This window comes from Vulpes lagopus, chromosome 5 (assembly GCF_018345385.1).
Source record: "Vulpes lagopus strain Blue_001 chromosome 5, ASM1834538v1, whole genome shotgun sequence".
NCBI classification, from domain to species: domain Eukaryota; kingdom Metazoa; phylum Chordata; class Mammalia; order Carnivora; family Canidae; genus Vulpes; species Vulpes lagopus.
In genome coordinates this window covers 122,518,406-122,544,958 of record NC_054828.1, presented here as the reverse complement: position 1 = coordinate 122,544,958, position 26,553 = coordinate 122,518,406, and the positions used below count along the sequence as shown (strand labels likewise).

At 39.8% G+C, this 26,553-nt stretch overlaps 1 protein-coding gene across 1 annotated transcript in view; it reads right to left on the bottom strand.

The window, feature by feature from the left end:
* Positions 1-26,553, bottom strand: part of NBAS (NBAS subunit of NRZ tethering complex) — a 322,232-nt gene that overhangs the window by 79,593 nt on the left and 216,086 nt on the right. Inside the window, 4 exon segments of the mRNA XM_041755246.1 lie at positions 6,099-6,433; positions 7,473-7,723; positions 16,271-16,381; positions 19,558-19,787. Coding sequence (XP_041611180.1) covers positions 6,099-6,433; positions 7,473-7,723; positions 16,271-16,381; positions 19,558-19,787 — 927 coding nt within the window.

Genomic DNA, 26,553 nt, shown 5'->3' with positions numbered 1-26,553 from the left:
ATATATTATATATTAATATATATCGATGTATAATATATATATTAACTAAATTGTGAAGAAAAAAATATATAGCTCACAGTTCACAAAATCAAAGGGTGGTACATTCCATCTTGCCTTTTCAAATTATTTGAATTTCCACATCTGGAAGGCTGACGAGAAATTAATCTGCTTTAGAGTGTTTGGGTGGCTCAGCTGGTTAAGCATCTGACTCAATTTCGGCTCAGGTCATGACCTCATGAGACTGCTTGAGATTCTCTCTCTCCCTCTGCCCCTCCCCAAGTTTCTCTCTCTAAGAAAAAAAGAAAATACATTGATCTCTTTTAAGGAACTGAAAATTTAAGGCAAAACCCTTCTGTACTTACCAGAATATATCTTCATTATTTTTATTTACATTATAAATATCTAGGAAGCTGAAGTGACTTCTCACATAGACAACAAAGACAGCTATAGTTTCGGAAACAAAAACCCGTGGCAGTGGTTCTCAGAGTGTGGGCCACAAAACACAAGAGTCCAAAGACTCTTTCAAGCAGTCTGCCAGGTCAAAATTATTTTTAGGATGCTAAGATATTATTTATCTTTTTTCACTGTATTGATGTTTATCAATACAGGTTGGTAAAAAAGCAATGGTGGATGAAACCGTGAGGACTCAGCACAAATCAAGGGAGTGGCACTGGACCTGGACTGGACTAAGAGCCACCATGTTCTTTGCTAGCAAATTTTCATTTAAGAATGTTCCTGATGAAGGAGTAAAAATGATTAATTTTATTAATCTCAATCACTGAGTGCACATTTTTAAGATTCTGTATGAAGAAATGACATATACAAAGCATTCACTCTACACCAAAACATAATAAGGAAAAAGCATTTGTGTGATGGTTTGAATTATGAGCTGAAGTAGCTGCTCTTTGCACGCATCACCATTTCTGCTTAAAAGAACAACGAATAGAAAACTCTGGTTATTTACTTGGATATTTGGCAGACATTTTCTCCAAAGTTTATAAAATAAGCCTGTCACTTCAAGGAAAACAATTCATAGTATTTGTTGCCACTGATAAAATTTGAGCTGTCAAGCAAAAAATTAGAATTTTGGGAAACTTGTATCTACCACTGTGAGACTGACAGCTTCCCAATACTTAAGACTCATCTGCTGAGATGAGAGCTTATATTAATGCATGTGACTTTGTTGATATTTTGTAATGCAATTTATCAACATTTGGAAGATCTGCATAACTCAACAGAACACTATTTTCCAAAGGCCTAACGCATTATATACAAACCATACCTTGGTAAAAGATCCATTCAAAGTGCAATGTAGACCAGTAGTTTTAATTTAACAGAGTACAAAGGGTTCAATGATGTGGTTTTAGATTCCATATTGCAACTGGCCTCTAACAATCTACCACTTCCTGAGTTTCAGTGAGGTATCAAAGGAGAATACCCCAAGTTATAGGCTATTAAAGCACTTCTCCCTTTTCCAGCCTCACATCTGTGTAAGGCTGGATTTTCTTCATTTACTTCAACCCAAACAAAAAAACTGAATGCAGAAACAAACACAAGCATCCGGCTGTGTTCTATTAAGCAGGACACGTAAATATAAAATAATGTTAATCTTCCATTAATCTCTTTTCTTTTGGAAATAGTTGTTTTCCATTAAAATATGATATTCATGCCAAACTATAACGGGTCTATTATTTGTAGTTTAAGTGGATTAAATAAATATTTCTAAAACTTCTTGGGTTTAATTTCTAATATGATAATATCAATTGATATAACCTTAAATAACAAAGGTTCTTTATGGTTTTCAATGATTTTTAAGAATGTTAAGGTATCTAGATATCAAAAGGTTTTACAATCCTCAATTTTGATGATAATTGTTTAAACCACACTTAAGGAGTTCCTACTTAAAACTGTGCTAGGAACTGGAAAATTAGATAAAAGGCACCATCCCTAGCCTCAAAGAATTTCTAATTTCATGAGGAGTATAATTCTCAGTTATAATAATTTTACTGTAAAAAAGAAAAAAAAAAATTTGGAGCTCCTGGCTGGTTCAGTCAGTGGACCATGAGAATCTTGATCTCAGGATCATGAGTTGGAGCCCCATGTTGGGTGTAGAAATTACTTAAAAATAAAATCTTTAAAAAAAAAACAAAAACATTTTAACTTTCTTAGAAATGTCTTTTACATCTTAACGTTGCCAATGGCAACTGACAATGTATACAGCACACAGCTAATGCCTAAATACTTAGTGATTCAGTCTGAATCTACACAATATGCATTTGGTTTGTGCATCAGAAAGTTGTACATCATGCCATGCAATCACGTAAAATGCATAGTCTAAACATTTTTACACTGGCTTCAGACACTGCTCATTGTGGTGAAAAATGTGCCACCACTCCTAGTTAAGAGATAAAACTAGCACTGTGAAGACCCTAAGTTACAGCTACAAACCAGCCTTTGATTGAGACAAACTTAGGAAATAAATTTGATTTTTAGGTCAAATGTTTTTTAAGACAAATTTACTCTTCCAGATTTTTATATCAAATAATTTGGGTAATAGGATAAGGAAGAAAATAGTAGCTTATTTCAAGAACAGTCATCATATGAAAGAAATTACCTTATGCTGTTTCTATAGCTCTGAAAGCAGAACCGAAAAGTGGAAACTATAAGGAACCCAAAGAAAAATGCCTTTTATGCACGCACACACTAGGGGTAGTAACTTGATTATCAATAGACATGATGCTTGAGGGTCAGAGGTCAAGCTAAATAAGACGTTCCAAATATTTCTCCCACTCTAACCCAAAGGAGACAGCATGCTACTATTAGAAACAAATAGTGAGGGCTAGAATATAGAGGGCACATGTGGGGTGGCATAAGGGTGAAAAGTGCCCACCCAATTCCAGGTTGAGAAGCACAAGGCAGGACACTAGAAGGCCTCTTTTAGTTCTATGATTACCTGGGGCTTTTGAAGAAGGGCCCTAGCAAATTACTGGGTAGCCTCTCATGAGAGGAGTATATCCCATGTCCCTACTTATGGAGGCAGCTCTCTCAGGAATCAAAAGTGCGTGGTGAGCAGAACAAAGGCTGAGATTGCACAGAAGCTCCCCCTTATCTAGCCACATCCATCTAAACCAAGCAAATAGTGTGTTGCCCTGAATTTCAGCTTCTTTCACCATTTTCCTGGATTTCTAACCCACTACCTTGCTCTCTGTCACTTCTAAAGACATGTTTCTAATTGCTGAACTGAAAAAGCACTAGGCAAGCAACTCTTACCCAACTCCACAAAAACGAAACAATTTCGATTTGGAGCAAATGCTCCAACCTTTACACATTCGTATTGTCCCTTCTGCATATTCATCACCTCAGATGTCATGCAAATTCAATCTCTGCCTACAAGACAGAAGACCACGCTGTGAATACTTTTTTCAGGATTCCCACAAACCCTGCTAATGCAAATGGTAACCAAAAGACAGTTATCTGGAAGGTAAGCAGCCTTCTGGGGTTTATTCCATCGGGGCGGGGTACTCAGTGCAGGCTTTGCGGATCCTCCTGTCTCAATTCCAGCACCTGAACAAGTGCTCACTGTTCTTGTTACGCACTCTAAAATTAGCTCACCAGTTCTTTCCAGGAGTTCGGTTTTGAATTAAATGTGGGTGACATTTGAAAACTGCACACACTATATGAGTAGTATACACTTACTTTATATTTTTAACATCATGTACGAGCTGTGGGAACATCTGGTATTTTGCAAATTTGGCCAAATCCAGCTGCACCTCCTTTTCCAAATGTGTCCTCTGACATGTAAGGGTTGTATTTCCATCTGAATTTCTCTCGCTTTCACTTGCTCTACAATGGCACTGTGTGATTTCAAACAAGCACTGCATCTAGACTTTTTACTTTTCCTCTCTCAATGGAAAATTAAAAGCTTGCCAATTAATAAAAGGAGAGAAAACGTAAAGCTAAAGATGTGAAATTACTTTAAATGCCTTGGTCTCACTTTTCTAGAGCTTGTCTGACTCAGCGGAAAACCATCTCTTGAGATAGTTTACTATACAAGAGTATCTTGCTAAGGATTATCCATCTCACTCTTTATTGGATCAGCCACACATCTTTTCCTCAGAGAAAAGGCACCTATGTGCAAACAGCTGTCACACATTTTCAGGTGCTGGTAGGATATCTGAAGGTATAAGTAAGAAACTAAGATGACGAGAATGTGCTATAACTGAAAACGTCTGACTCACAACATCATCAATAAAAATGAACACTCTGAGTGGATTCCACATCCGACTCTTAAGTTGAATCACGAGTCAGTAATTGCTGCTGGAAAATCTAGAACTGTCTGTCCGTCTCCATATACATGCTCACAATCAGCACATGGCCTTGGACGCCCACCTCATCTCTGTTCCTGCCTTAGAGCAAAGCCCCCCACCCGCCCCAGTTGTTCTGGCTTCCCGTCTCGTCCGTTTCTTGTGGGGCACAGTCCCACTTCCAGAGCCTTTTCCCTGGCTTTCAACTCCCCACTTGGTTCATTTCCTTCCCTCCATAAGTACTTCCCTGCATTGCTAATACTTACTTCCACTCTCGACTCTGACTCTCTCCTCATCCTTGGGAGATTCAAAACTCATGTTTGCTGGACTCTCGTCTTTTCCCTGCCTGGCCTTTTCCATTTAAATTCAGCCCTGTTCTGGACATATCCCAGGACAGGCTACCTCACTCAGACTGAACATCCTGGGGGCTCTCTGGTCCATTCTCTCCCACAGCTCCTAGAGTAGCTGCTTATTCCAGGACTTAGATACAGTAGAGCTGTGAGGTTAAGAGCAAAGACCCTGGAAGAAAGCCTTTCTGACTTCAGGTTGTGGCTCCTCTATTACCAAATTAACCTCGTGGAGTCTCATTTTCCTCACCCATCAGAAAGGGAGTAATAACATGATCTGCACCACAGATAACTCAGCCCCAATGAGGCAGAGGTCTAGCCTAAACCACAGAGCTAGCCAGTGGCAGGTTCAAAGTTCAAGCCAGGTTTCTAAGACTGGAAACCTGGACTCTTTTAAAATATATGATGCTATCTCCCTTTAAAATCTTTTATTTCTTCTTTAAATACAATAAAAACAATCATCTCCTTTTCACAGCAGTGTTCATGAAATTTAAAATCAGGTTTTTAACAAAGTACTTGAGTTCTAATACTGAGGAAATGAAATCCTTGGTTATTCACAACTGTTGAACTAACAAGTTAGTTAGAACTAGAAACCTCCACAGATGTTTGAACCTCTGCGTGTGCCAACCTCCAAATGAAGGACTTGAATTCTTAACCTTTATAGTATATTTTCAGGATAATACTAGCCACAGTAAAAATAGTTGTGGATAAGGTACTGGGCAGACCTGCCAACCCACTTGGGAAAGGAGAAAGCAGCAACAAAAACAGGCAAGAGCAGATGAGGAAGTTCCACAGGCAACAGAGCACAGCAGTTGAGACCAGAGGTGGGAGATTTTCCAGGGCACATATGCCCCGCGGTCAAGCAGAGGGCAAGAAAGGCAGGGCAGGGACCCACATTATTTACTATGCATGAAACTATACATTGTTGGAAGGATCCAGAGCAAGATTTGGAGCCCAGTTAAAGGGGCTCAGATTGAAGCATAGAGCAGACATTAGAAAATGTCTACATGGACTTCCATGGATCATTTTATCACTACATGGTGTCCAAGCTAAATTTTTTAAGGGCTCAACTGAACCACAGCTAAGTTGTTAGCCTGACTCTGAATGCAGGTGCTGTGGGCTGAGCACTGGGGGTGTTTCCCACTTACCAGCTGGAAAGAAAAGGATGTTATATTTACTATAAAATGACAAAGAAGAACTTTAATATGTACAAAATGTACATGTAAATTAAAACCACCAAGTCTGATTTAGACTACTTGTACATCTGTGATAGAGGAAAATGATTTCCCAATTAGAACACCTCATGCTTAGCTAAGAACTAAAATGTCAAACTTGTAAGTATTCTCTCCACCTGGAGAAAGTAAATAAAAAACAATATATAGCATGTAAGAGTAATTTTTGTTTCTTCTAAAGCATTCAATGTACTTTAAACTATCTTTTCCGTTACCTTTGTCACAGCTTTTGGAGAAAATGTAATTGCATCCACCACAGTGATGAGGTCGCCTGGGTGGAGGCGATCAAAGTACTTCATGCAGACATCATAGGCGCGGAGCCACTCTGGTGAGGACTCTGGGGCTTGTTTCATGAGGTGCGGGTCTCCAGTCCAGAACAACTTCTGTAACCAGATGGCGTACAGAGAGCTCGGGGAAAGCATCCGTCCATCCTTTGCAGGGATTTTGGGAACAAGTTTGGAAATGGATAAGATATTTTGACTTGAAAGAACTGGCTCCAGTGCTTCCAGAGGATTCATGTTTTCATCTGTCAGCTTTTTGTAATTAAGACCTAATAGAAAGTAAAGGAAAAAACAGAGAGTAGGTTTGTTCCAACATAGACATACAAGGGCTTTCCCACACATACACAGCCCTGTGTGTGGCCAAAGGGAAAATTTAATCTACCGGTTTAGAGTAGAGAGTCTGCCAATTACATGGATTGGAAGGTCTGAGCTCCAGCCCCAGCCTGTGGGTTCATCAGCTGTGTAGGCCTCCACGGGCCAGCCTCTACGGGCCAGTCTCCACAGGCACAGGAGACAGCTACAGGCCCAACTGCTGCCAACCCGCACGGCACCCACGTTTTCTTCCACCAGCACACTCACTGCACTACATTAGAGTCACCTGCTGTTCATCTGGCATCCCATCAACTACCCAAAGGCAGGGGTTGGATCTCTCTCCTTTTCCTCTGAGTCTGGTCCAGTTTCTAATTTGGTTACTCAGTAAACCTCTGATAAACTGAAGTAAATTCTCATAACTGTTGTAAGTAGCAAATGAATACAGCATTCAGAGTGCTCTGTAAGTTATAAAGTACCACATAGATTGGGGAGGTATTAATGTGCTTAACTTCCTAGTTATGAGCCTAAAGAGACATGGATACCATCCTGAAGATTTCCGCAATTTATCAAAGGCTCAGAGGCACTTATTTCAAGGGTTCCACATGTACTTTAAACACAGAGGCTTCAATGAAGTGAAATTCTGCCAAATTGCCAAGTGTAAAATATCCTAGCCTTGTCTTTTATAGAGGATAAAATATAACCACTGGGAGTAGGGAATAAACCTCTGTAGGATTAGTCAGAAACTTTGGATTTTAGTACCAGGCCTACTCAAAGTTACTGTGTGGCGTTCAATAGGTTTCTTATAGTTTCTTGGGTATTTAATTCCTTCAACAGTAAGTAAAAGAGCTGGAAAGATAATAACGAAAGTCAATTAGCGTTGAATCCTGTGGTTTTATATCTATGTCAGCCACAACGCACAAACATGATTGCATACAAAAAATTAGTCCCTTCATTTAATTTAGAGAATGCGTTCGAGCAGGGAGATGATCATCTTACCTGAAGCAACTACCTTGAATTTCTTCAGCAGCCGAATGTGGGTTTCTGGTTTAATGGCATATTTCCCAAAATCTGCACAGCCACAACTTTCCAGAAGGGAGAAATAATAAAGCAGCCTTTCATGATCAAAGCCACCAATAGTGGGGTAAATATATTTGACCATGTGCTTGTGAAAGGCTTCTGGATCAGTCTTCAAAGTCTCAAAGAGATGAAGGGCTTGGGCTCGATTTTCAATTTCTACTGTGGACAAACTGAAATTAGGGACAAAGAAATTATGTTCAGATTGGGTCCCTTTATTAAACAATATGCTCTTTTTTTTTTTTTTTTTTTTAAATACTGAAGAAGAAAGGCTGCTTCTTACAAAGCCCCTTCTTCCTGCCAATCATTCAGTAACCCACCAGGATGCCAGCAGTTTACATAAAGGAAAGAGGCGTGTTAGATGCCTACTATTATACAATTTTCATGTTATCCCATGTGGGTCAGAGCAACCCTGTGAAGTAGGCATGACACTTCACATCCCTCAGGTGGGAGTCATCCAATGTGTACCAGCCAGGAACCCAGACTGTCAGCCTCCACTATGAACTATTTATTCATGCCACAAGAAACATTTAAAATCTGAGTTTCATTACAGAAATGTGAACAACCTTATTATTTCAGGAATTTAGGAAATGGTGAGGGGAAGAAACAGCTCCAACTTTGAGGCATCTAAGTTTTACATCCAAGAACCCTGAATTGCTATTCCAAAGGCCCAAATTTGATACTGTGTTCAAACAGAATTAAAATAGGAAAGAACAGATACATATGCTTTCTTGAATTAAAGAATGCCATTTGAATAAAACCCGTATCTTGATATTTTCATCATGATTTAGATGTCTTAATACTATAATTTAAAAAGTCACTTAAGATTAAACTATTGAAAAAATTCAAGGAGTGTTTTTTTTTTTTTATCAGTTTTCATTTTGGGGGAGAAGACTTAATTTTAGTCTTGGCTTCACCCTGGACAGAACCTAATGCTTCCAGTCCAGTGTAACCCTGATGTCCCACGTAGAATAAGTTTCAAACTCTAATTTTCAGAGTCCTTCAGGCAGCCCTCGGCACTCCTAGAAATATCTAGTTTCCGGGACTCTCAGTGGTGGCAAACAAAGTATATGGGACAGCTAGTGAGATTTCTGGCAGTATCAGAGTTAGATTACTTACAGTTGAAAAGCAACCCCTCTGAAATATGATACCCTATTTACTGGAATTCCCATTTTCAGAAAATGCCAAGACATGTTTTTGGTTTATGAAGATAAAGTTAATACAAATTGTGTTTTAAAATTTTTATGAGTGTGTGATAATTACTTGGAGTCACAACAGCAATTCACAAAGTGAAAATATCAAGTAATTTTTAAAAACGCTCTTTTAACTGTCACTTCAAGATAAATCCTGTTTTCCTGTTAAGACACAATTAAAACATCTACAAAAATATCCCTATCTATAAAAATGTCCCTGATCTATAAAAATTTCCCTGGCTGCCTCCGCTGAGCATCCTTCTATTCTGGTACTTATAACATGCTTTAGCTTTTCATTACCTTGTATGTCTCCCTTACTAGACTATCGCTTGATGACAGTGATGATATCACACCTTCTTTACCTTTCTCAGTTCCAAGCACCACCCAAAGGAAACATTCAACATGTGCCTTATGAATGCTGAATAAATGGGTGGATGAACAAACACTTCAGTGTCCTCTATGGACCAGACACTGTGCTCAGCACTAGAGGGGTGGGGTAGGGACATAAAGATCTACAACACAGAGCTCTCATCCAGTGGCTTGAAAATCTAGTTGAGCTATAAGTACTCAGAGTTAAAACAACAATGCACAGTAATGGTGTGAGTGGATAAAGGCCACACAGTCATATTCCAATTAAGAGTAGGACCCCTAAAGCTGGAACTTCAGAGGAGGGGGCTGTCACTGTCAACAGAAGGCTTAATGAAGGGAGCACTTGAGCTTGTCATTGTAAAAAGGAATGAAGCAAAAATAATACAATAGAGGTATCAAAGACAAGAAAGCACAAGATCTGTACAATAACCACAGAGTATAAATGAATGGCTGCTCGGAGAATATTCTTGATACTATCACTATTCAAAGTACGCAACGTCATCTCTGAAAGCTACTGTACACCCAGCGGCATACGACAGTGATTCAGTTTCTTGTGTGTCTGCATAATTTGCAAAATGAAGTCTGAAAAAGTAAATAAGAAACCACGTAACCCCATTAAGATGGTTCGTACTAACAGATTTGCAGGCAGAACAGCATGCCTGACGGAAGGGGAGAACACACGTGCACTTACTACACTGATTACCATGCGAGGCAAGACAAATCTAAGTAATTAGCAACCTACAGATGAGAAGCTCCATCACAGAGGTCAAGCGACTCGCCTCAGGCCAAAGGTCCACCTCTGTTTGGATGTGGTGTGCGTTCTGCTCAGCTTATCGCAAGGCAGCCATCGACTGACGAAGGTCAAGTGCCTGCACTACCAACCATTTCAAAAACAGGATTTTTTTTCTGCAGCACAGACATTAGTTCTCTGTCCCAGCAGCACGACTCTAAGAGTCCTCCTGTCATACCTCATCCCTAACACCCAATAAACAGAATACTCAAGACAGTCTCATCGACAAAATGGACAGTGACTAAACCATCAAGGTTTTAGTTCACTGGTGTTTGACTTTGTTCTGAATAGAGTCCCTCTCAATCAGCATTACTTTCCCCTTTGCCCACCCACTTACTCTTCTGTGCCTACCATTCAGTTTGGCCAATGTGCAATTTTACCTAATTATCTTGTCAAGAGAGATAGTGGAATACCTTTACTGACACGTGATAAATACCAAAACCTCCCTCTTCAGTAAATTACAATGTGCTGAGATCTTTTATAGATGCCAGTAATCAATAACCCATTTTAATAGTTTCCATTGAAAGAAGCTTGTTCCCTCTGGAACAGGAAATGAAGTCTCTGCTTAGAAAACATTCCAAAGAACCCACATTCAAGAGAGTAGGAAGAAATACCATGAAACCACTATGGACCTTTCACTAATCAAATTAATGATTACCCTTAAAATCTGTTTAAGTGCTTTTTCTTGAGCCAAGTTTTAGCTGTAAAGCAGCTTATATAATATAGTGCATATTTAACTTTCAGAGATTAACTACAGGAAGAAACTAGCATTAGTTGTACTCAAAGCACAAGGAATAAATTCTGAGCACTAATCCCTTGATTAGTGCTCTGTAATGGCTTCAAGTTGTCAATCACCCAAAAGTGTGATTCAAGAATAGCATGTGTTGAAATAACTTATATTTGTATGGGAAAACAAATTTATTTAAATACGTTTTTCTCTGCTCAGTCTGAGATTGATTGATAACAGTTCCATTACTGGAATGGGGAATACTGAGGAGAGGAGGAGGAGGAGGGACAGGGGTAGGATGAGGGAGAGGCCCCTGGGAAAGACAGAGAGAAAGGGATGACCGTCAGGCTTGACAGAGTCCATCGTGGCAACTGACAAGCATTTCCCCCAAAGACTGATCAAGAGTTTAAAGACATGGCTTCAAATTAATGATGATGATCATGAGTGAACAGGGTTCCCCCAGATGTTTCTACTAAGTTACAACTACTCCGACCTGAGAGAAATGATCCAAAGATCCAATGATCACTACACAAATGCCTCAGAATGAACTTGATGTGTCTGACTTGTTCTGCGGTGCTGCCTGACAGTTGAATATGTGATTAAAAGAGAAAATGAGGTCAAGGTAATCATGGCATTTTTCACTTTTGCCAACATTTTGGTCAAATGTCTTTGCAAACTGAAAAATGGGATTTAACTTTTTCCAGTTCACCTACACAGCTGATGGAATGACCAGTAAAGAGTATCCCTATTTCTGTCATACAAACACTCAGTGAGATTCTTTGTGGAATGTTTTATTTTTTCTTATTTAAATTCTGTTTGTTTTGTTTTAGAGAGGCAGAGAGAGATAGGCAGAGAGAGGAGGGGTAGATGGAGAGGGAGAGAATCTTAAGCAGATTCCTTATCCAGCATGAAGCCTGATGCAGGGCTCAATCTCACAACCCTGAGATCATGACCTGAGCTGACACCAAGAGTCAGACCCTTAACCGTATGAGGAGGAATATTTTCTGTGAACTGAGTGTCATGGAGCAAGTCATGAAGACAGGCTTCATCTCTTCTAATAGTGACAATCCTGACCCCTTAAATTCTCACCGGTTTACATGGCCTCATATAACCACCTAACAAAAAATATTTTAAAAGATACTGTGGCACAGAAATAGTAATAGGCACCATGTATTGAGCACTTAGACACTAAGTACAATGTCATCTCATTTACTTCTCACAAAGCAGATACCTAATAATTAATATCAACACTGACTTGAGAAATAATAATTCAAGAATCAGATGTGCAAAGTTAGGCTAACAGTAGTCATGGGATGGGTTCAGTACATATGATCTATTTCTAGAAGTGACAATAGTAGCTTTTATTTGGGAGGGGGGCGGAGCATCTACTACATGTCAGGTAATTTGTATAAATCCCTTAAATCCCACAGCAGTTTTGCCAAATGGAATTAGAACACCCATTCTGCAGACGAGGAAACCTAGCCATACATACAGGGATGCCTACCAAGGATATGTTAGCAGGAAGTCAGAGAGCCATAACCTGAACACAGACTTGAATGATTCAAAGCCTGAGCACTTTCTACAAGATGAAAACAAGCCAAAATGCATTTTCTTGCTTATATTTTTGGCAGTGTCCAGAACTTCTGACTCTTTGGGGGAGAAGTGGCCTTAACGATCACAACATGGAAAGGAAGGTTACAGATGTATGGAAGGAGTTGCTTCTAATTTGGTAAAGGTGGTAATTAGTGCTTTCATTTTTAGGAATGGTAGGTTTCTTCTTATGCACAATGCAAATCATAGTCTTGGTCATGATCTCTTCTTGCTGCCCCCACTTAGGCCAAAAGAAAGACCAAAACAAAACAGAACAACTGCATAATGATGACCTGAATATATATCTATATTCAACCTTCCTACCGTAATATGGATTTTTCCTGGACCTTAGTTTTTATTTTATCTTAATTTTCAACATTACGACCTATTTTTAATAAGCTGAGCTACCTTAATTCCCCACTCCATACTAACTATTCTCACACTATCTCCTCAACTAATGCCAGGCTTGCTTCAGGGAGGAAGAGACAGCAGAGGAGGCCAGAAGTTGGCATCTTACAACGTGGCACTCTGGATAAAAGCTTCACCCTCAGCAGCAGCAACCCTGGGGCACAGGTCCTGTGTATCTTCTGTTCCAATTCAGAAAAAGGCAGACACCTTAGAGTGTATTCATGTTCCCACAGCTGTAACTCGCCCTTGTTGCCCCTTGTACCTGGGAGGAGGTACCTCTTGTACCAAAAGCACCCTACCAGAGAATATGAAACCGATTGTGGACAACAGCAGTGCATGGTCAGATTCCCTGCCATCAGGGACCCTTGCCATAGGTCTAAAGGAAATAGTACAAAACCACCTGACAGAGAAGAAGATGGTATTATTATCTCAGACACCCAAGCAAAATCTCTTGGGTGATCACCTGGGTGACTAAAAGGTGGCTGGCTATCAGAGTGAATTAGAAGTGCAGGATGCATGGCCTTCAGATCTGTTGTTTAATTAAGAGAGGGGAAAATGGAGGGTGTCATCAAAGAGGACACTCAAAAGTAGTTCTGGTCCCTATCCCATTCTCCTATGCTCACAGGTGCCATATGCTCTGACCACAGTGATCTTCCTGTGGCTATTCAAAAATACCAAGACCTTTCCTACCCTAGAACCCTCTGCCTAGACTGCTATCTGTTCTTTGTACATTTCCTTTATGATACTTACCATGACTAGCAATTTATGTTCTGGATATTTTTCAGTGTGAGTGTGTGTGGGGGGGGGGGTGTGCTGGAGAGTTCTCCCCTATTATAAACTCTGTGAGGGTAATGATATGTCTTACCCAACACTTAAACCTAAGCTTAGAATAGGAAGACATTATAAAAATAGTAATATGTAATGAATGAACAAATGTTGTAGTATTCAATCAACTAGAAGCCGCGTCTGGTATTTCAAAAATGACCTGTGTCCAAAACTTAAAGATATTCATGGAGTCAGCAAAATTGACAAGATAAATAACAGGAATAATGCAATGGTAATACAGAGCCCTCTGGCTATATGTCTTCCGCAGATTATTGTCTATAATCTTTACAACCTTACAAGGTAAGGATAATGGTTGGATAACTGAAAAAAACAGTGATTCTAGACGATTAAGAGACTTGCTCATGGCTACGCAGGTGGGGTTATGGGCAGCAGATCTGGATCTTGAAGTGTGGCCTGACTCTAAAGCCCATGCTCTCATGCTAATCCACATGCACACTGGTAGTTAATGATGCCTGAAAGATCCACCAAAGCACCCAGAACAGCCCAGAAGCGATGCTGGCTACTAAGGCTGAAATGAATGGTACATCAGCCCTGAGCGCGGGGAGCTGACCAAGCCCCAGAAGAACAAGAGGCTGAGCCAGCCAGTCTGCCTGCTGGAAGGGATGCCAGGCACACATGACCACTCAAAGCCATCACTGACGTTCAAAACTCCTAAGAAAAAAAACTGAGGGGAAAAAAAAAAGGAGCAAAGGAGACCAGAATTCAAGCACAGGTGTTTATGACGATTATCTCCTTCTTACAGAAGTGAAATGGCAAGAATATCTGCCATTAATGAAGCACTGATCGTGTGAAAGGAACGCAGGCTTGCTACTTTATCATGAAGTCATTTAATTTTTATCACACCTTAAAGTTAAGGAAAATGAGTTTCAGAGAATTGAATTATCTTGCATAGCAATATATAGCTAAAGAGAGATGGTTAGGATTTGATGTCACTATCCTGATTTGAAGGTTTCTGCTCTATTGTGTAACACTGCCTCACCCGAGGCCATCGGCATGCACCTACTTGTACATGTGCTGAGGCAGGGAATATCCCCAAATTCAACCAACAGGAAAGAGAATGTAAAATCTATGGAAATCAACTTTGCAGGGAACATGACTTTTTAAAGGGATAGGAAAACAAAATCTTAAGGAAAAAAAATATTATTTTTCTAATAACTCTGATCTGTCACCTTCCCTTGAATCAATGCATTGATTCAATGAGTAAATTTTGGGCCATTTCTACTATATTAACAAGGCTGGTTTCAAATATCTGATACCGACTTTGATTAAATAGTAAGGCAAACTACCTTTTAAGTAAAGAACGAGAGCACTAAACACCACTTCTAAATCAATATTAGCTGTTTTGTCACTCACAGGTAATGACGCCAGGAGGTAATGATTTCCTGCTTTTGTAATTGCTGTGCGCCTGCATAATCACACTGCTATCAGGTATAATGATATGCTGTGAACAGTCTTGCACATTACTAGATTGCCTGATAATTTATAATATATTCAGAGACCAATGGAGCATCCTACACTTGTGCAGATATGACAGCCTTTTATGTAACATTCAATGAAAAGAAAGATATTTAATAAAATGCCAAGATATTCTTTAAATGCCAATATTCATAAGAAACATTTATTTGAACATATTACTGTGTTTCAAAAATGGTGAAGTCAGTGCAGTATTTATCATACATAACACTATCACCATGAAGCAATTCTGTAAATCCTTAAAAATGTAGATGCTAACATTTTAAAGATTTAATAAAAATTAAAAATGCTGAATTATATGCATTTCTTGACTGTTGCGCAGGGTTTGGCTCCACTGGATACTCCCTCCCCCTCCTTAAACGCTTCCCTCCCATGGCTTCGCTAGCACAAAGATACCCATTCCCTCCATCCTACCTCTCTGCTGCTCCCTTCCATCCCTCTTGCTGGCAGCCCTGCCACTCCATTACTCTAATGGCTCCCTAACCTGTCTCTATATGCCTGCACTGGTCTCCCTAAAATCTTTTCCCAACACGGGAGCCAAACTGATCTTATCAACATGCAGACCTGATCATATCACCTCCCTCTCTTCTACAAAATTTCCTATAACTGGAGTGATAGGCCTGTAGTCTTGCCCATGGCCTGGCTTCTGGGTTTCTCCATGGTCCCATCTCACACTGTGCTCTCCTGACTCTCTGGACCTCAGCCACACTGTCCATCTGTTAGGCTCTCACATGCACCATGTTGCTTCTTGTCAAGGACTTCAGCACTTAACTGTTTTGTCTCCCTAGAAAATGGTTTCCTTCTCATTGTAGTGTACATAATTTTGATGTAATCTTTAGATCTCAGCTCAAGCATTATTTCTTCAGGAAAGTCTTCCCTAACTATGCCAAACCCTCTCTTTGGGCTCATGATACTTGTCACAGTTTTAATTTCACATCTGTCCATCATTATTCCATTATAATCTGTTTCCCACAGTAGACCACAGGTTTCAAGACAGCTGGGATGTCTGTCTTTGCTCACTACTGTCACCCAAGTATCTAACCCTGTTCCTCATATACAGCAGATTCTCAATAAAAAAACTTCTGAATAAATGTAGGAAAAATTAACTTAACTCAGGACTGTTATTATTGAAAGACAACATGTAATGAACTATTGCTGGAATACTGAAACGTATATCAGAAATGTATAAAGACAATGTGCAGATATTGGTCTACCACGCTCAAAAGCAAAGATGAAATTATGCTTTACGATTTCAAGATCCTCCTAGAACAGAGTCTGAAAAGGCAGACGTGGAAATCAATGTACATATAAATTGTGTGCTTACCCACTGTCAGTGAACAGGAACTCCAAATGGGTCATAAGAACTTCCCAATGGGAGATACTGTAACGCTGCGCCAGAGCCAGAGCAATGCTGTAGACACTTTCCTCAAGTGTTCTTTGAGAATGTCCATCAGCCACGGGGGAGGGAGAGAAGAGAAACACATTACCTTAATCAGCAAAGAAAATGTTCATTAGGACTCTCCTCCAGCTGTGAGGGGTGTAGTCAGCACAGTCCTTAATAAGACATTTCACAGTAATTCAGGGAAAGGACTTCCAAGGAATTATAATGCTCCTTTTTTACTAGAATACACTGACCAAGGAAGGGTCTAGACCAGTGGTTCTCAATCAAGGAGGATTCTGTCCCCCAGGAGACATCTGACAGTGTCTGATTATCATGGTGGAAGAGGAGGAGGAGAGTGCCACTGGCATCTAGTGTGTAGAGGACAGGGATGCTGCCGAGCACCCTACAATGCACGGAACGGCTCTCCCCCATGTCATCCAGTCCAAAAGGAAGAGATCGAAAAATTTCTGGTCTAGACACCAGAGCCTACAGTCAAAAAACAGTGCAAAGGAAACATTCCTGCCCTGAGAAAGTGTAGTTAAGTCACTCAACAAATGTTTATGTTTTCCAGACTGTGCCAGGCATTGTGCTAGCTGCTTAGGACACAGAGACAAACAAGATATATCTTGAACTCACAGCCTAGTGAAGGATGTGAGATGTGAACCAATAATTAAATATGACACAGGGAGTACTACCAAAGAGGACTTCAAACACTGACAGCAGAGATGAGCAAGTGACCGATCTGAGCTGAAGTCTGGAGGACGAATAAACAAACCAGAGGTGAGGCAGTTTCAAGAAAGAAGATACAGCAAGACTTCTGGGAGAGAAGGCAGAGGGCAGGGGACTACATCTTATCCTTTAGGCAATGGAGAGCTACTGGAAGATTTAAACCAGGGGATGGGGCCACCACACTTCAGGCCCTCTAGAAATGTAAAGAATTCTGGGCCAGAGCGCCCACATTAAGGCTGAAGGTAGAGTTGCAGAACAGCAGGAAGCAGGTGCTTCACTGACTCTTGTATGTAAGATGTTGAACTCCCATCTCTGAATCAGAACTGCTAGCTCAGAAATGCCATGGACACTCACACATTTTAAACAAGCTGTTCAAAGGCTGTTGTATATTTTTCTAAGTAACAAACTGTGGACAAGATTCTACTATGTTTGTCAAAAGCAGGTCTTTGTCCTCTAGGACATACTTCAAATAGCACACCGTTAGCTGGATACTTGGGAAAGAAAATAAAGGACAGTAACTGTAGCAAAATGAAATAGATGATGTTAAGACATGCCTTACCTTGTAACCTTAATTCTACATAATGACCTTCTTCTAAGAAACCATAAGCCACCAAGGATTGCCACCAAGGCAATTGGCACCAAGGATTACCAAATACCTGGAGGAAAAGCCCACTACACTCGGCAGTGGGAAGTTGAGGCTCATGTCCTGGCTGTGTGACCATAAACAACTCTTTAAAGCTCTCTGATTCTCAGATTCCTCTCCCAAAAGTGAGGAGGTTGGATTAAGTGACTTCTTTGGTCACTTTCAAATTAGACATTAAATGACTCTATGAAATTATGAACCTCCAGGAGCACAGAGTGGGGAAGGAAAAAACCATTCCATAGTTCTTAATTAACTAAATCCTGTAACAGACTGTTCTAGCTTTTCTTCGATCTCTGTAGTCCCTGTCTTACTCTAAAAGAGAATTTGGGGGTATTTTCTGGTAGGAAAGAAGCTCGGGCTAATATAAAGTATTACAGATAGCCAGTGCCAAGGCTACGTTGCTACTTCTTAAAGATTTAAATAATAATAATGAAAAAACACCATATATCACTTCCATAAGCAGGGCTATCTTTGTTATTTTAAAGTAAGGTACCAAGAGGGAAGAATAAGCATTAAAGATAGGCACAATTTAGCCTTCGTTTCAAAGGCTGTAGGAATGTCAACTGAACTGCATGCCAGTGCTTCCCTGAGCACACAACCAGGCAGTACAGGGGTGGCCACAGGTGCTGCAAAGGTGTGATGGCCTTGTTATATGAGAGGTCACAGTCAACGTCCCAGTGATAATCCTTACCACCCAGGTAAACGTGGGCCAGTTATTTGACATTCTAAGGTCTCCTGTTCTTCAACTATAAAAATGGGGATACCATTTTATGTCATAGGGTTATCTTTGAAGATTAAAAGATATTTATAAAATAGTTTACAGTGCGTGGTAAGTACACCACAAGTTGTGGTGTTAAAAACGAAACAACTCTACTTAATAACCATTGTGGGTAAACACACTTTCCCACCTTCTGACATGTAAGTCTCATTTGACCTAAACTAAAAACTGGAGACCAGTATTAAAACCAAGAGGCATCCCATACCTACAAAGAAACTCTTCTCACTGGGCCTTGCACTGTACTGCTATCTCACACAAGGGCTTGCTCTTCTCTTGAAAGGGGTAAGGGACAAAGGGCAATGTGGAAGCTCCCACTGGCTTCCAACAAGGGAAACTAGTAGAGCTGGGTAGTTTCCCTTCTCTAGAAAGTGACAACCGAGAAAGGAACCATGAACCTAGACACCAGGTCCTTCCTCTGGTATTAAGTCCAACAACATCTAATTTTCAACACACTGAAGAAATTAAACTGTTGTGTAGTTTGAAAAGTGAGATTTCCAGGAATAACAGGCAACCTTGGTTTTGAATTTTAATAATAAGCTTCACATTTTTCACCCCAGATCATACCCTAGTACCACTAACATGGTAAGAATTTTGGTCTTGGGCTTTATCCAAATCATGGGAAATTTTTTTATTTTTTTAAATAATACCCACCCTTACCATTTAAATCTGTGGGCCCAAAACACTGCCTGTGCCTCCTGATTCAATTGGCAACAACCACACATTCCTTATACAATAGGAAGAGGTAGGTAAAGCCCTATTTATAGCAACCATGGATGTAAATCTTCAAAAGATTGTGATTAATAGCTCTGATAATTCAACCTGTTTTTACTTTTTTTTGAGAGAGAAAGAGAGAGAGAGAGAGAGAGAGAGAAAGGAGGGATGCTGACGTGCAGAGGGAGCAGGAGAGAATCTCAAGCTGACTCCCTGCTGAGCGCAGAGCCCCAAGCAGGGCTCCATCTCATGACTCTGAGATTATGACCTGAGCTGAAGTCGAGTCAGACACTTAACCAACTGATCCACCCAGGCACCCCTTTTTTACATTTGAAATCCATCCCTTTATGAAACAAAGGCATCCCTTACTCTGCTAAACCAAGGATAGTCTCCCTTTTGTACTGGTCATCTGTGGTAAAGCGCTGCACATCCACACCCTTGCGAAGGCTCTGAAGGACGTGAGCTTGCGTGAAGTCCAGGAGACGTTCATTGTAGAACTGCAACTGCTTGGTCAATGAAGCAAGGTCCTCTGGCCAGGCTTCCTGTCCATATCTACTCACATGTCTGGTGACCATTTTGATTAGCTCATTGGGATCAGCCTGTAACAAAAATTGCAACAACAAAAACAAAACAAAGTAACAAGAAGACCATGTCTACCAGGCACCTGTTTGACTCTTCCCTTGCTGCAGTTAAATCAAGCCTCACAACTACCCTAAAATCAATGCAGATCACAAAGACAAGACACAGAACTGAGTCTGGAAGGTGGTTTCTGGACTCCTGCTCTTCTTCTTCCTTAAAAATCTTCATTCAGTTAAAAAAATAATATACACTTACTTTTTCAGCTACCATCATCCTATGTTAGACTGGTTCAATTATCCGATCATTCATAATAATTTACCCTGGGAGTAATTTTTGTCATGACTGCCCCCGTATAAATTTTCTTTGGACCATCTAACTGTTCTCAATAACAAAACAGAGTTCAAACAATGCCACATGTGCAGACATGCGCAGACAGCTAAGTAGAAGACTGTTTTCTCCAGGGATAAGTTAGGAAAAACCCATCCCTGTTCCTAAACTCATAAAACACTTCCAGTTGCATAAAAGAGCACCCAACCAATTTTTACTCTGCTCAATTTGGGGCTCAATGGGATGTTGTTCTATAATTCTTAAAAGCTTCTCTAACAACAATAAAATTATTCAAATAGAACAAAACCCAGAATTCAACAGTTGACAGGAAAGAAAAATTAAGTGATTAACTGGCCACATTTATTTACATTAAAGTTGGGTCTGGGTGTCAATGAAGCAATACCTGCTCAGCAATGATTTTGGAATATTTAACAGGGAGCCTGATACTTGAACAACAGTAATTCAATCACTCTCAATTCCTAGGAAGACATGGTTTATATTTCAATATAAGCAAATTAGGAAAAAAAAACTCCAGAATCTACCTTTGGTTCTCAGAAACACACCTAATTATAGTAAGCTGTCAGCATTTCTAATGTGTAAGCCATTATTCTGAGCTACAGGGGAGATTTGTCAACGTCGAGTCTATATTACCAAACCTAGCCTGACATTTCTCTCTTGATCCTATTAGGGAACAATCTGGGAGTCCCGATAAAACCCAATTAAAGAATCTTCGTGGGTTCCAGTAGGTGGATTTAAGGAAAAAGTCAATGTTTTTTTCCCTACCTCTATGCATATACTCAGTCCTATTGCAAAAACCACAGATTAAGAGTGCCTCAAGTCAAAAGACCTGGGACTGAAAGCTACCTTTCCAAAGGAAGCTAACAAGACCATCTTTCATTCATTCAGCAAGTAATTTTTTGTGCACCTATTTTGTGCCAGGTGATGTACTAAGAAGATAGGACCCTTTCCTCCCAGAATGCTAGTCTATTGGGAGAGACAAACATTGTTAAATGATGTGACACAAGGAAGCACGGGGTGCTGTGGGAATACAGTCGAGTGGATGTGGGCAAGTATCCAGGAAGTCTTCTTGGAAGAGTTAATGTCTAGACTAAGTACTCAGGTATCAGCAGTGAAGACACAAGCAAGAACCAGGCAGACAAATTCCAGGAAAGGGTATAGTATGTGCTAAGGCCTATGTAGCTAAGACCTGACAGGAAGATGGCATGAAAAAAGCAAATCTAACAGCAATTAGAAGGGATCTGGGAATTGGCCACATATGGATGGTATTTCTGGCAACAGATTTAGGCAAAGGGGATCCCACCCCTCAGCTCTCAGTGCCACCTCTACGACTGACATTCAACCCAACCCCCTTTCTGCTTATTGACTGAACCCTCAGGCAGCACCCTGAATCACAAGCCATGGGCTCAGCCAGCCCTGAAGTCATAGGGTACGGGGACGTTGCTCCAGGGACAGTCAGCCCATCTCCACCTGCTCTGCCTCCTGGGTGGGCACCATAGTGCCAGTTCCTTCACTTCAACTGGTTAGCACATTTCTGCCTAGTAGTAGAGAGAACAAGGGTTTCAGGGTGGCAGGATAGCTCTTCGGCAGCTGTCCTTTCACAGAGCACCTTGTGCCCCAGTTCTGCACTCCACCAGCATACACATATCTACCACAACAAGGACAGCTTTTTTCCAGTCACTCTGATCCTGTGGTTTCAGACCAAAGCCTTCTGTCTACAGTTGCCCAGTGCACCTAGAAGGAGAGGTAAGAACCATGCAGCCTATCTCTCGGTGGGACTCCAAGTCCCTCCCCACCAGGGGCTTCCCAGCCCTGCTCAAGGAGCCCACCACCTCCATTCTCTCAAGGGTTTCCCACAGGTTTTCTCCGTATTCAGTTTTTAGCCATTTCTTTTCTGCATCTCAAGATTGGGGAGAGTGGCCTACACATTCTTCACTTGACCTCAACTGTATAAAGCCTCCTCATTTCTATTCTCTTTGTATTCTAATACAATTTACAGAAAAAAATCCCAAGACCCAGTAGAGTGCAGAGCTCCAAAATGGTAGCACAAAGCAATAATGGGCATAATTATTACTAACATTTATGTGAGCTTTTCTTTTTCCCACAGAAAAGTTTCCAGTTTCACATACAACCTTCATTTTCATGTATTTGCCAATGAAGGAAAATGACAGGACATAGTAAAAATCAGCATGGACACACAGAAGGTACTAGCTGGACGATCTTGTGCAAGTTTCTTAACAGGTACAAACTCAATTGTGTCATCTACAAAATGGCAGTAAAATGTAGCCCTCATAATTGTGTGAAGTTGAAGAGACAACACATAAAAAATACCAAATCAAGGCCTGGCATGAAGCAGGTAGTCAGAAAATGAAAGAGATTATGAGATTTACTCAAAAGCATACACTTTCATTGTACCTCTACCATACAACTTACTTTACGTTGCTTTTTCTTATAAATATTAAATTACAGCTTATTAAATTATGGCAGAGACCACATATAGTTCATGAATTTATCTTTTCCAGAGCACAGTAGACTCTCATGCACAAACCAGGGATAGGGTAAGAGGGAAGTATAGTGATAGTAGTAGTGGCTTTTAAGTCAGGAGTACATCCCCTAGTCAATAGGGATGCAATTTGGGGCAAGATGTTTCAAATCTGTTTCTTCACCCATGGGAGTCAATAAGCATACCCTCTTCATGGTTTGTTATGAGACACAAAGTATTTTAAAGTACTGTCTTCTCTATCATTCTAAGAAAGCAAATTAGACCCAGAGCTTAGATTCAAGGAATTAAAAAGCAGCAACAAAGATATACACACAAGCAACTCACAGAAGGCTTCTGAATATAAGCACAAACCAAGAGTAATGGGAATTCCACAGAGGGAATCGAGAGGGATCCTCTCTCTGGACTCCTCGGGGGCTCAGTTTCTTCAGATGTAAAACATAAGAACATTACCAGATGATCACCTTGCTAAGGGTAAAATCCTATGAATGTATAGGAATTCAGTCATGAAAATTAAATAAAACCTTGGAAATTCCTCCAGGTGTGGAATTGGGAAGTTCACATCTTTTCTCATGTATGCATATGCCTCCACTAAATATTCAGAGCAAATCTTTGTTTAAAGTACTATTTTAGAGCAATAAATTAAAGCCAATATATTTCTACACAGTTTAAACAATTTTAATCTCTTTTCCTTTACTGAGTAGAAATTATCTAGCCCCTTTAAGTTTTTTATTTCATATTCTTTATACATCAAATGTGTTCATTTTACTAAGAAATATTTAAGAACAAATACCTAATATTTCAGTCTTCAGTATGGAGACAGGCATACTGCTAAACATACATGAACTGAATCTCATTTAATATTAATAATTCTGTGGGACCAGACTTTACCACTACCGTCTGTTTTACAGATGCATAAGGAGGTAAGAAACTTGACTGAGGCCTCTGGTTTAAGTAGCAGGGTGGCATGTGACTCGCAAGCATAATGCCTCCCCACAGAACCATCTTTTTATATTTGGTCTACAGGGAGGGGTTGCTCTTAAAATCATAAGGATCTTGATGAGACCAGTGTATACACAGTTCCCACCAAATGTAACTAAGACTCAGCATTTAAGTCCTTTTACAAACAATCAACTTTCACTGATGAATTTAATGCTCTCATTATATCCAGATTGGTTTTTTTACACACCCGTATACTCTCCCTCTCATCCCTTTTATTCATATATACATAAGTGTAAATACAAAGGACCACTGAGGACACACAATGGTAGGTGTCCAACTAAATATATGATTCAAGCTGTATCTGCAAGCCTTTCATTTTTTTTTCTTCTCTAATGACAACAGAGAGAGTTTAGAATATCATTTTGCATTCAACTCCTTGGCATAAATATACCTTGTTTTAATAATAAGGTGGTGACTGTCCTAATAAGGTGACTAGGGAACATGCCATTAATTCTTTGATGATAGGTTTCTAAGTGTCACCAAGTTTATGGATTATCAAATATTTGTTAAATGTACAAAAAAAAGGCTTTCAAAACTTTATTGTTTAAAACATAATACTAATGAAAAGGGACAACCCCCAAAGGCTTCTAAGAAACAAAAAAATCAGTAATAGGTAAAAAAAAAACCCACAGGAACTGGCATCAAATAACCTTGATTACTGTTCGTGTCCCCTGAGTTTCAGGTTTTCCATTATTAAAATTGAAGCAATTTTTTCTTTAGAGAGTCCTCATAAAGATTAAATGAGGCTAGATGGATTAGCATGTTGTAAGTTGTAGCCCTCTATACAAGGTATCCTCTTACCATTATCATTACTACCTCTATCTCTTCCTCAAGGAACTTTACTCGTCATGACTACTTCTAATGTATGAGTTTTATTTTATTTTCTTTTAAAGATTTTATTTATTTATTCATGAGATACACAGAGAGAAAGAAGCAGAGACACAAGCAGAGGGAGAAGCAGGCTCCATGCAGGGAGCCCGATGTGGGACACGATCCCAGGACTCCAGGATCATGCCCTGGGCCCAAGGCAGGTGCTCAACTGCTGAGCCACCTAGCCATCCCAATATTTGAGTTTTAATAACAGTTCTTCCCCTCACCACAATTTCTCTCAAAGTATTCCAAAGAGTCCCCTACTTGCTCCAACACTTCATTTCATTCATTCATTCAGCCTCCGAAGTGTATGGCATTCAAGTGTCTAAGCATCTGACCATGAATGTCATTGGACTCTTGTACCAACCCAGTGATGCACACCATGAGACCACAGTTCCTGAATCAGAGATGCCAATCTGCACTCCACTCAGCCTCGGCTGTGGTCTGGTAGTGAGGAAGTGAGGTTAACTCCTTGCCTCTCACCTACTTCGCTGTCTACAACAGGTCCTTTTCTTCCTATGCTGCTGACAGGGTTCCATCAATGTTCTACATCCAAACTTATATCTGATACCACTGTTCTTGTGTGTGTAGAGTATATTCAAAGTTCTTGCTGCTTTCCAAATGAAGTTTAATGACATAATCCATGCGTATGAAAACTTTTGGCTTCTAAGAAGCTTTTGAAGGACTAGGTAGCCTCAAAATCTCCCATATTCAGTATTCAAAGTGATATTGCAAAACATCACAGGCTGCAAAAACTAATAACATAAAAAAGCATCAAAAATTTAAAACAGGAAGCGTGGAAAATTAAATTATTCTAAGTTTTTCCCAAAATTTGGCAATGCAGTTCTTCAGGGGCTAAATAAAATATGATTTCTTTAAAGAATATGGTCAAGTCTCTATAAAAAATAAAATATGCCTAAATATTCATGACTATGGAATGCTTGAAGACTTAATCTACTGCTTACTAGTAGAGGTAATAAATCCATTCCGGTTTAATAGTCTGCATTTCTTGGTAATGTTGGTTGGGAAGTTTTAAACAGGTGGTGTATTTCCCCTCTAGGGTTGTTATTTGCTTGAGATAATTTTCTACTTAGTATTTTCAATTAGTAGCTTAAAAAAAACACCACATTTTAGAAATAGTCTACCATAAAGTTTTGAATTTCATCCCCTGCTGGGTTTGCTTCTCCAGCATATAAAAACTAAAGGACATGTTTCCATTTTTAACTGATTTTATCTTCTGAAACTTTTTAAAAAGAATGCTAGAAAAGATCACACTTCAAGATGCATTTACAATAATAATAAAGGTAAGGTATAAATGAAAACAAAATCAGGGTATGTAACAATGTGTATATTCACATTTGCACAAAAAAAGCTTATTTAAATATATAAATATGTATAAACTATTTCTGGAAGGAAACAAAAAGAAAACACTGACTTTTTGCTGTATTTTCATCACTTGAGTTTTGTGGCCATGTATTTATTATTCCTTAAATATAAAAACAAGTCAATCGGGACAAATACAAGGAGAGAATACTCTTTCTGCCTGACCGTCTGTCAATCACTATCCTATGTCACTAAAAAGAAAAGTTGAGGCAAGGTGGGCTGCTCCAAAAATAATCCAGGAAAGCTCCAGGAGCCCACACTCGCTGGCTGGCTCAGAGTGGTGCTTCCCAACAGGCCTTTTGTCAGAAATAACCCCACAAACTCTCTCCGTACTTTTATTCAAGCCTAGTAATCTACCTAAGTTATCCTCCCACAGCTCAGAACTACAGGGGGTGGAAGGAGAGAAAGTGAGGGCTGAAAATAGAAGCAAGGTGAAGTGACAACTGAGTGAAAGCTAGCTACACTGAGTGCTATTATGTGTAGGCAACAAATTGAAACCACTTTTATTTCAATTTCTACAATGATTCATTGGGAGTTTGTTATATTTAATTCCAAACTCAGCAGTGCTGTTTTATACAAAGGAAGATGAAAAGCCTCAAATGATGAGCCATTAGGTGGTCAGTGGACAACTCCTATGGTACTTACATCATCCAGCTACTGTGCCCATCTCTGAGCCCTTCAAATCT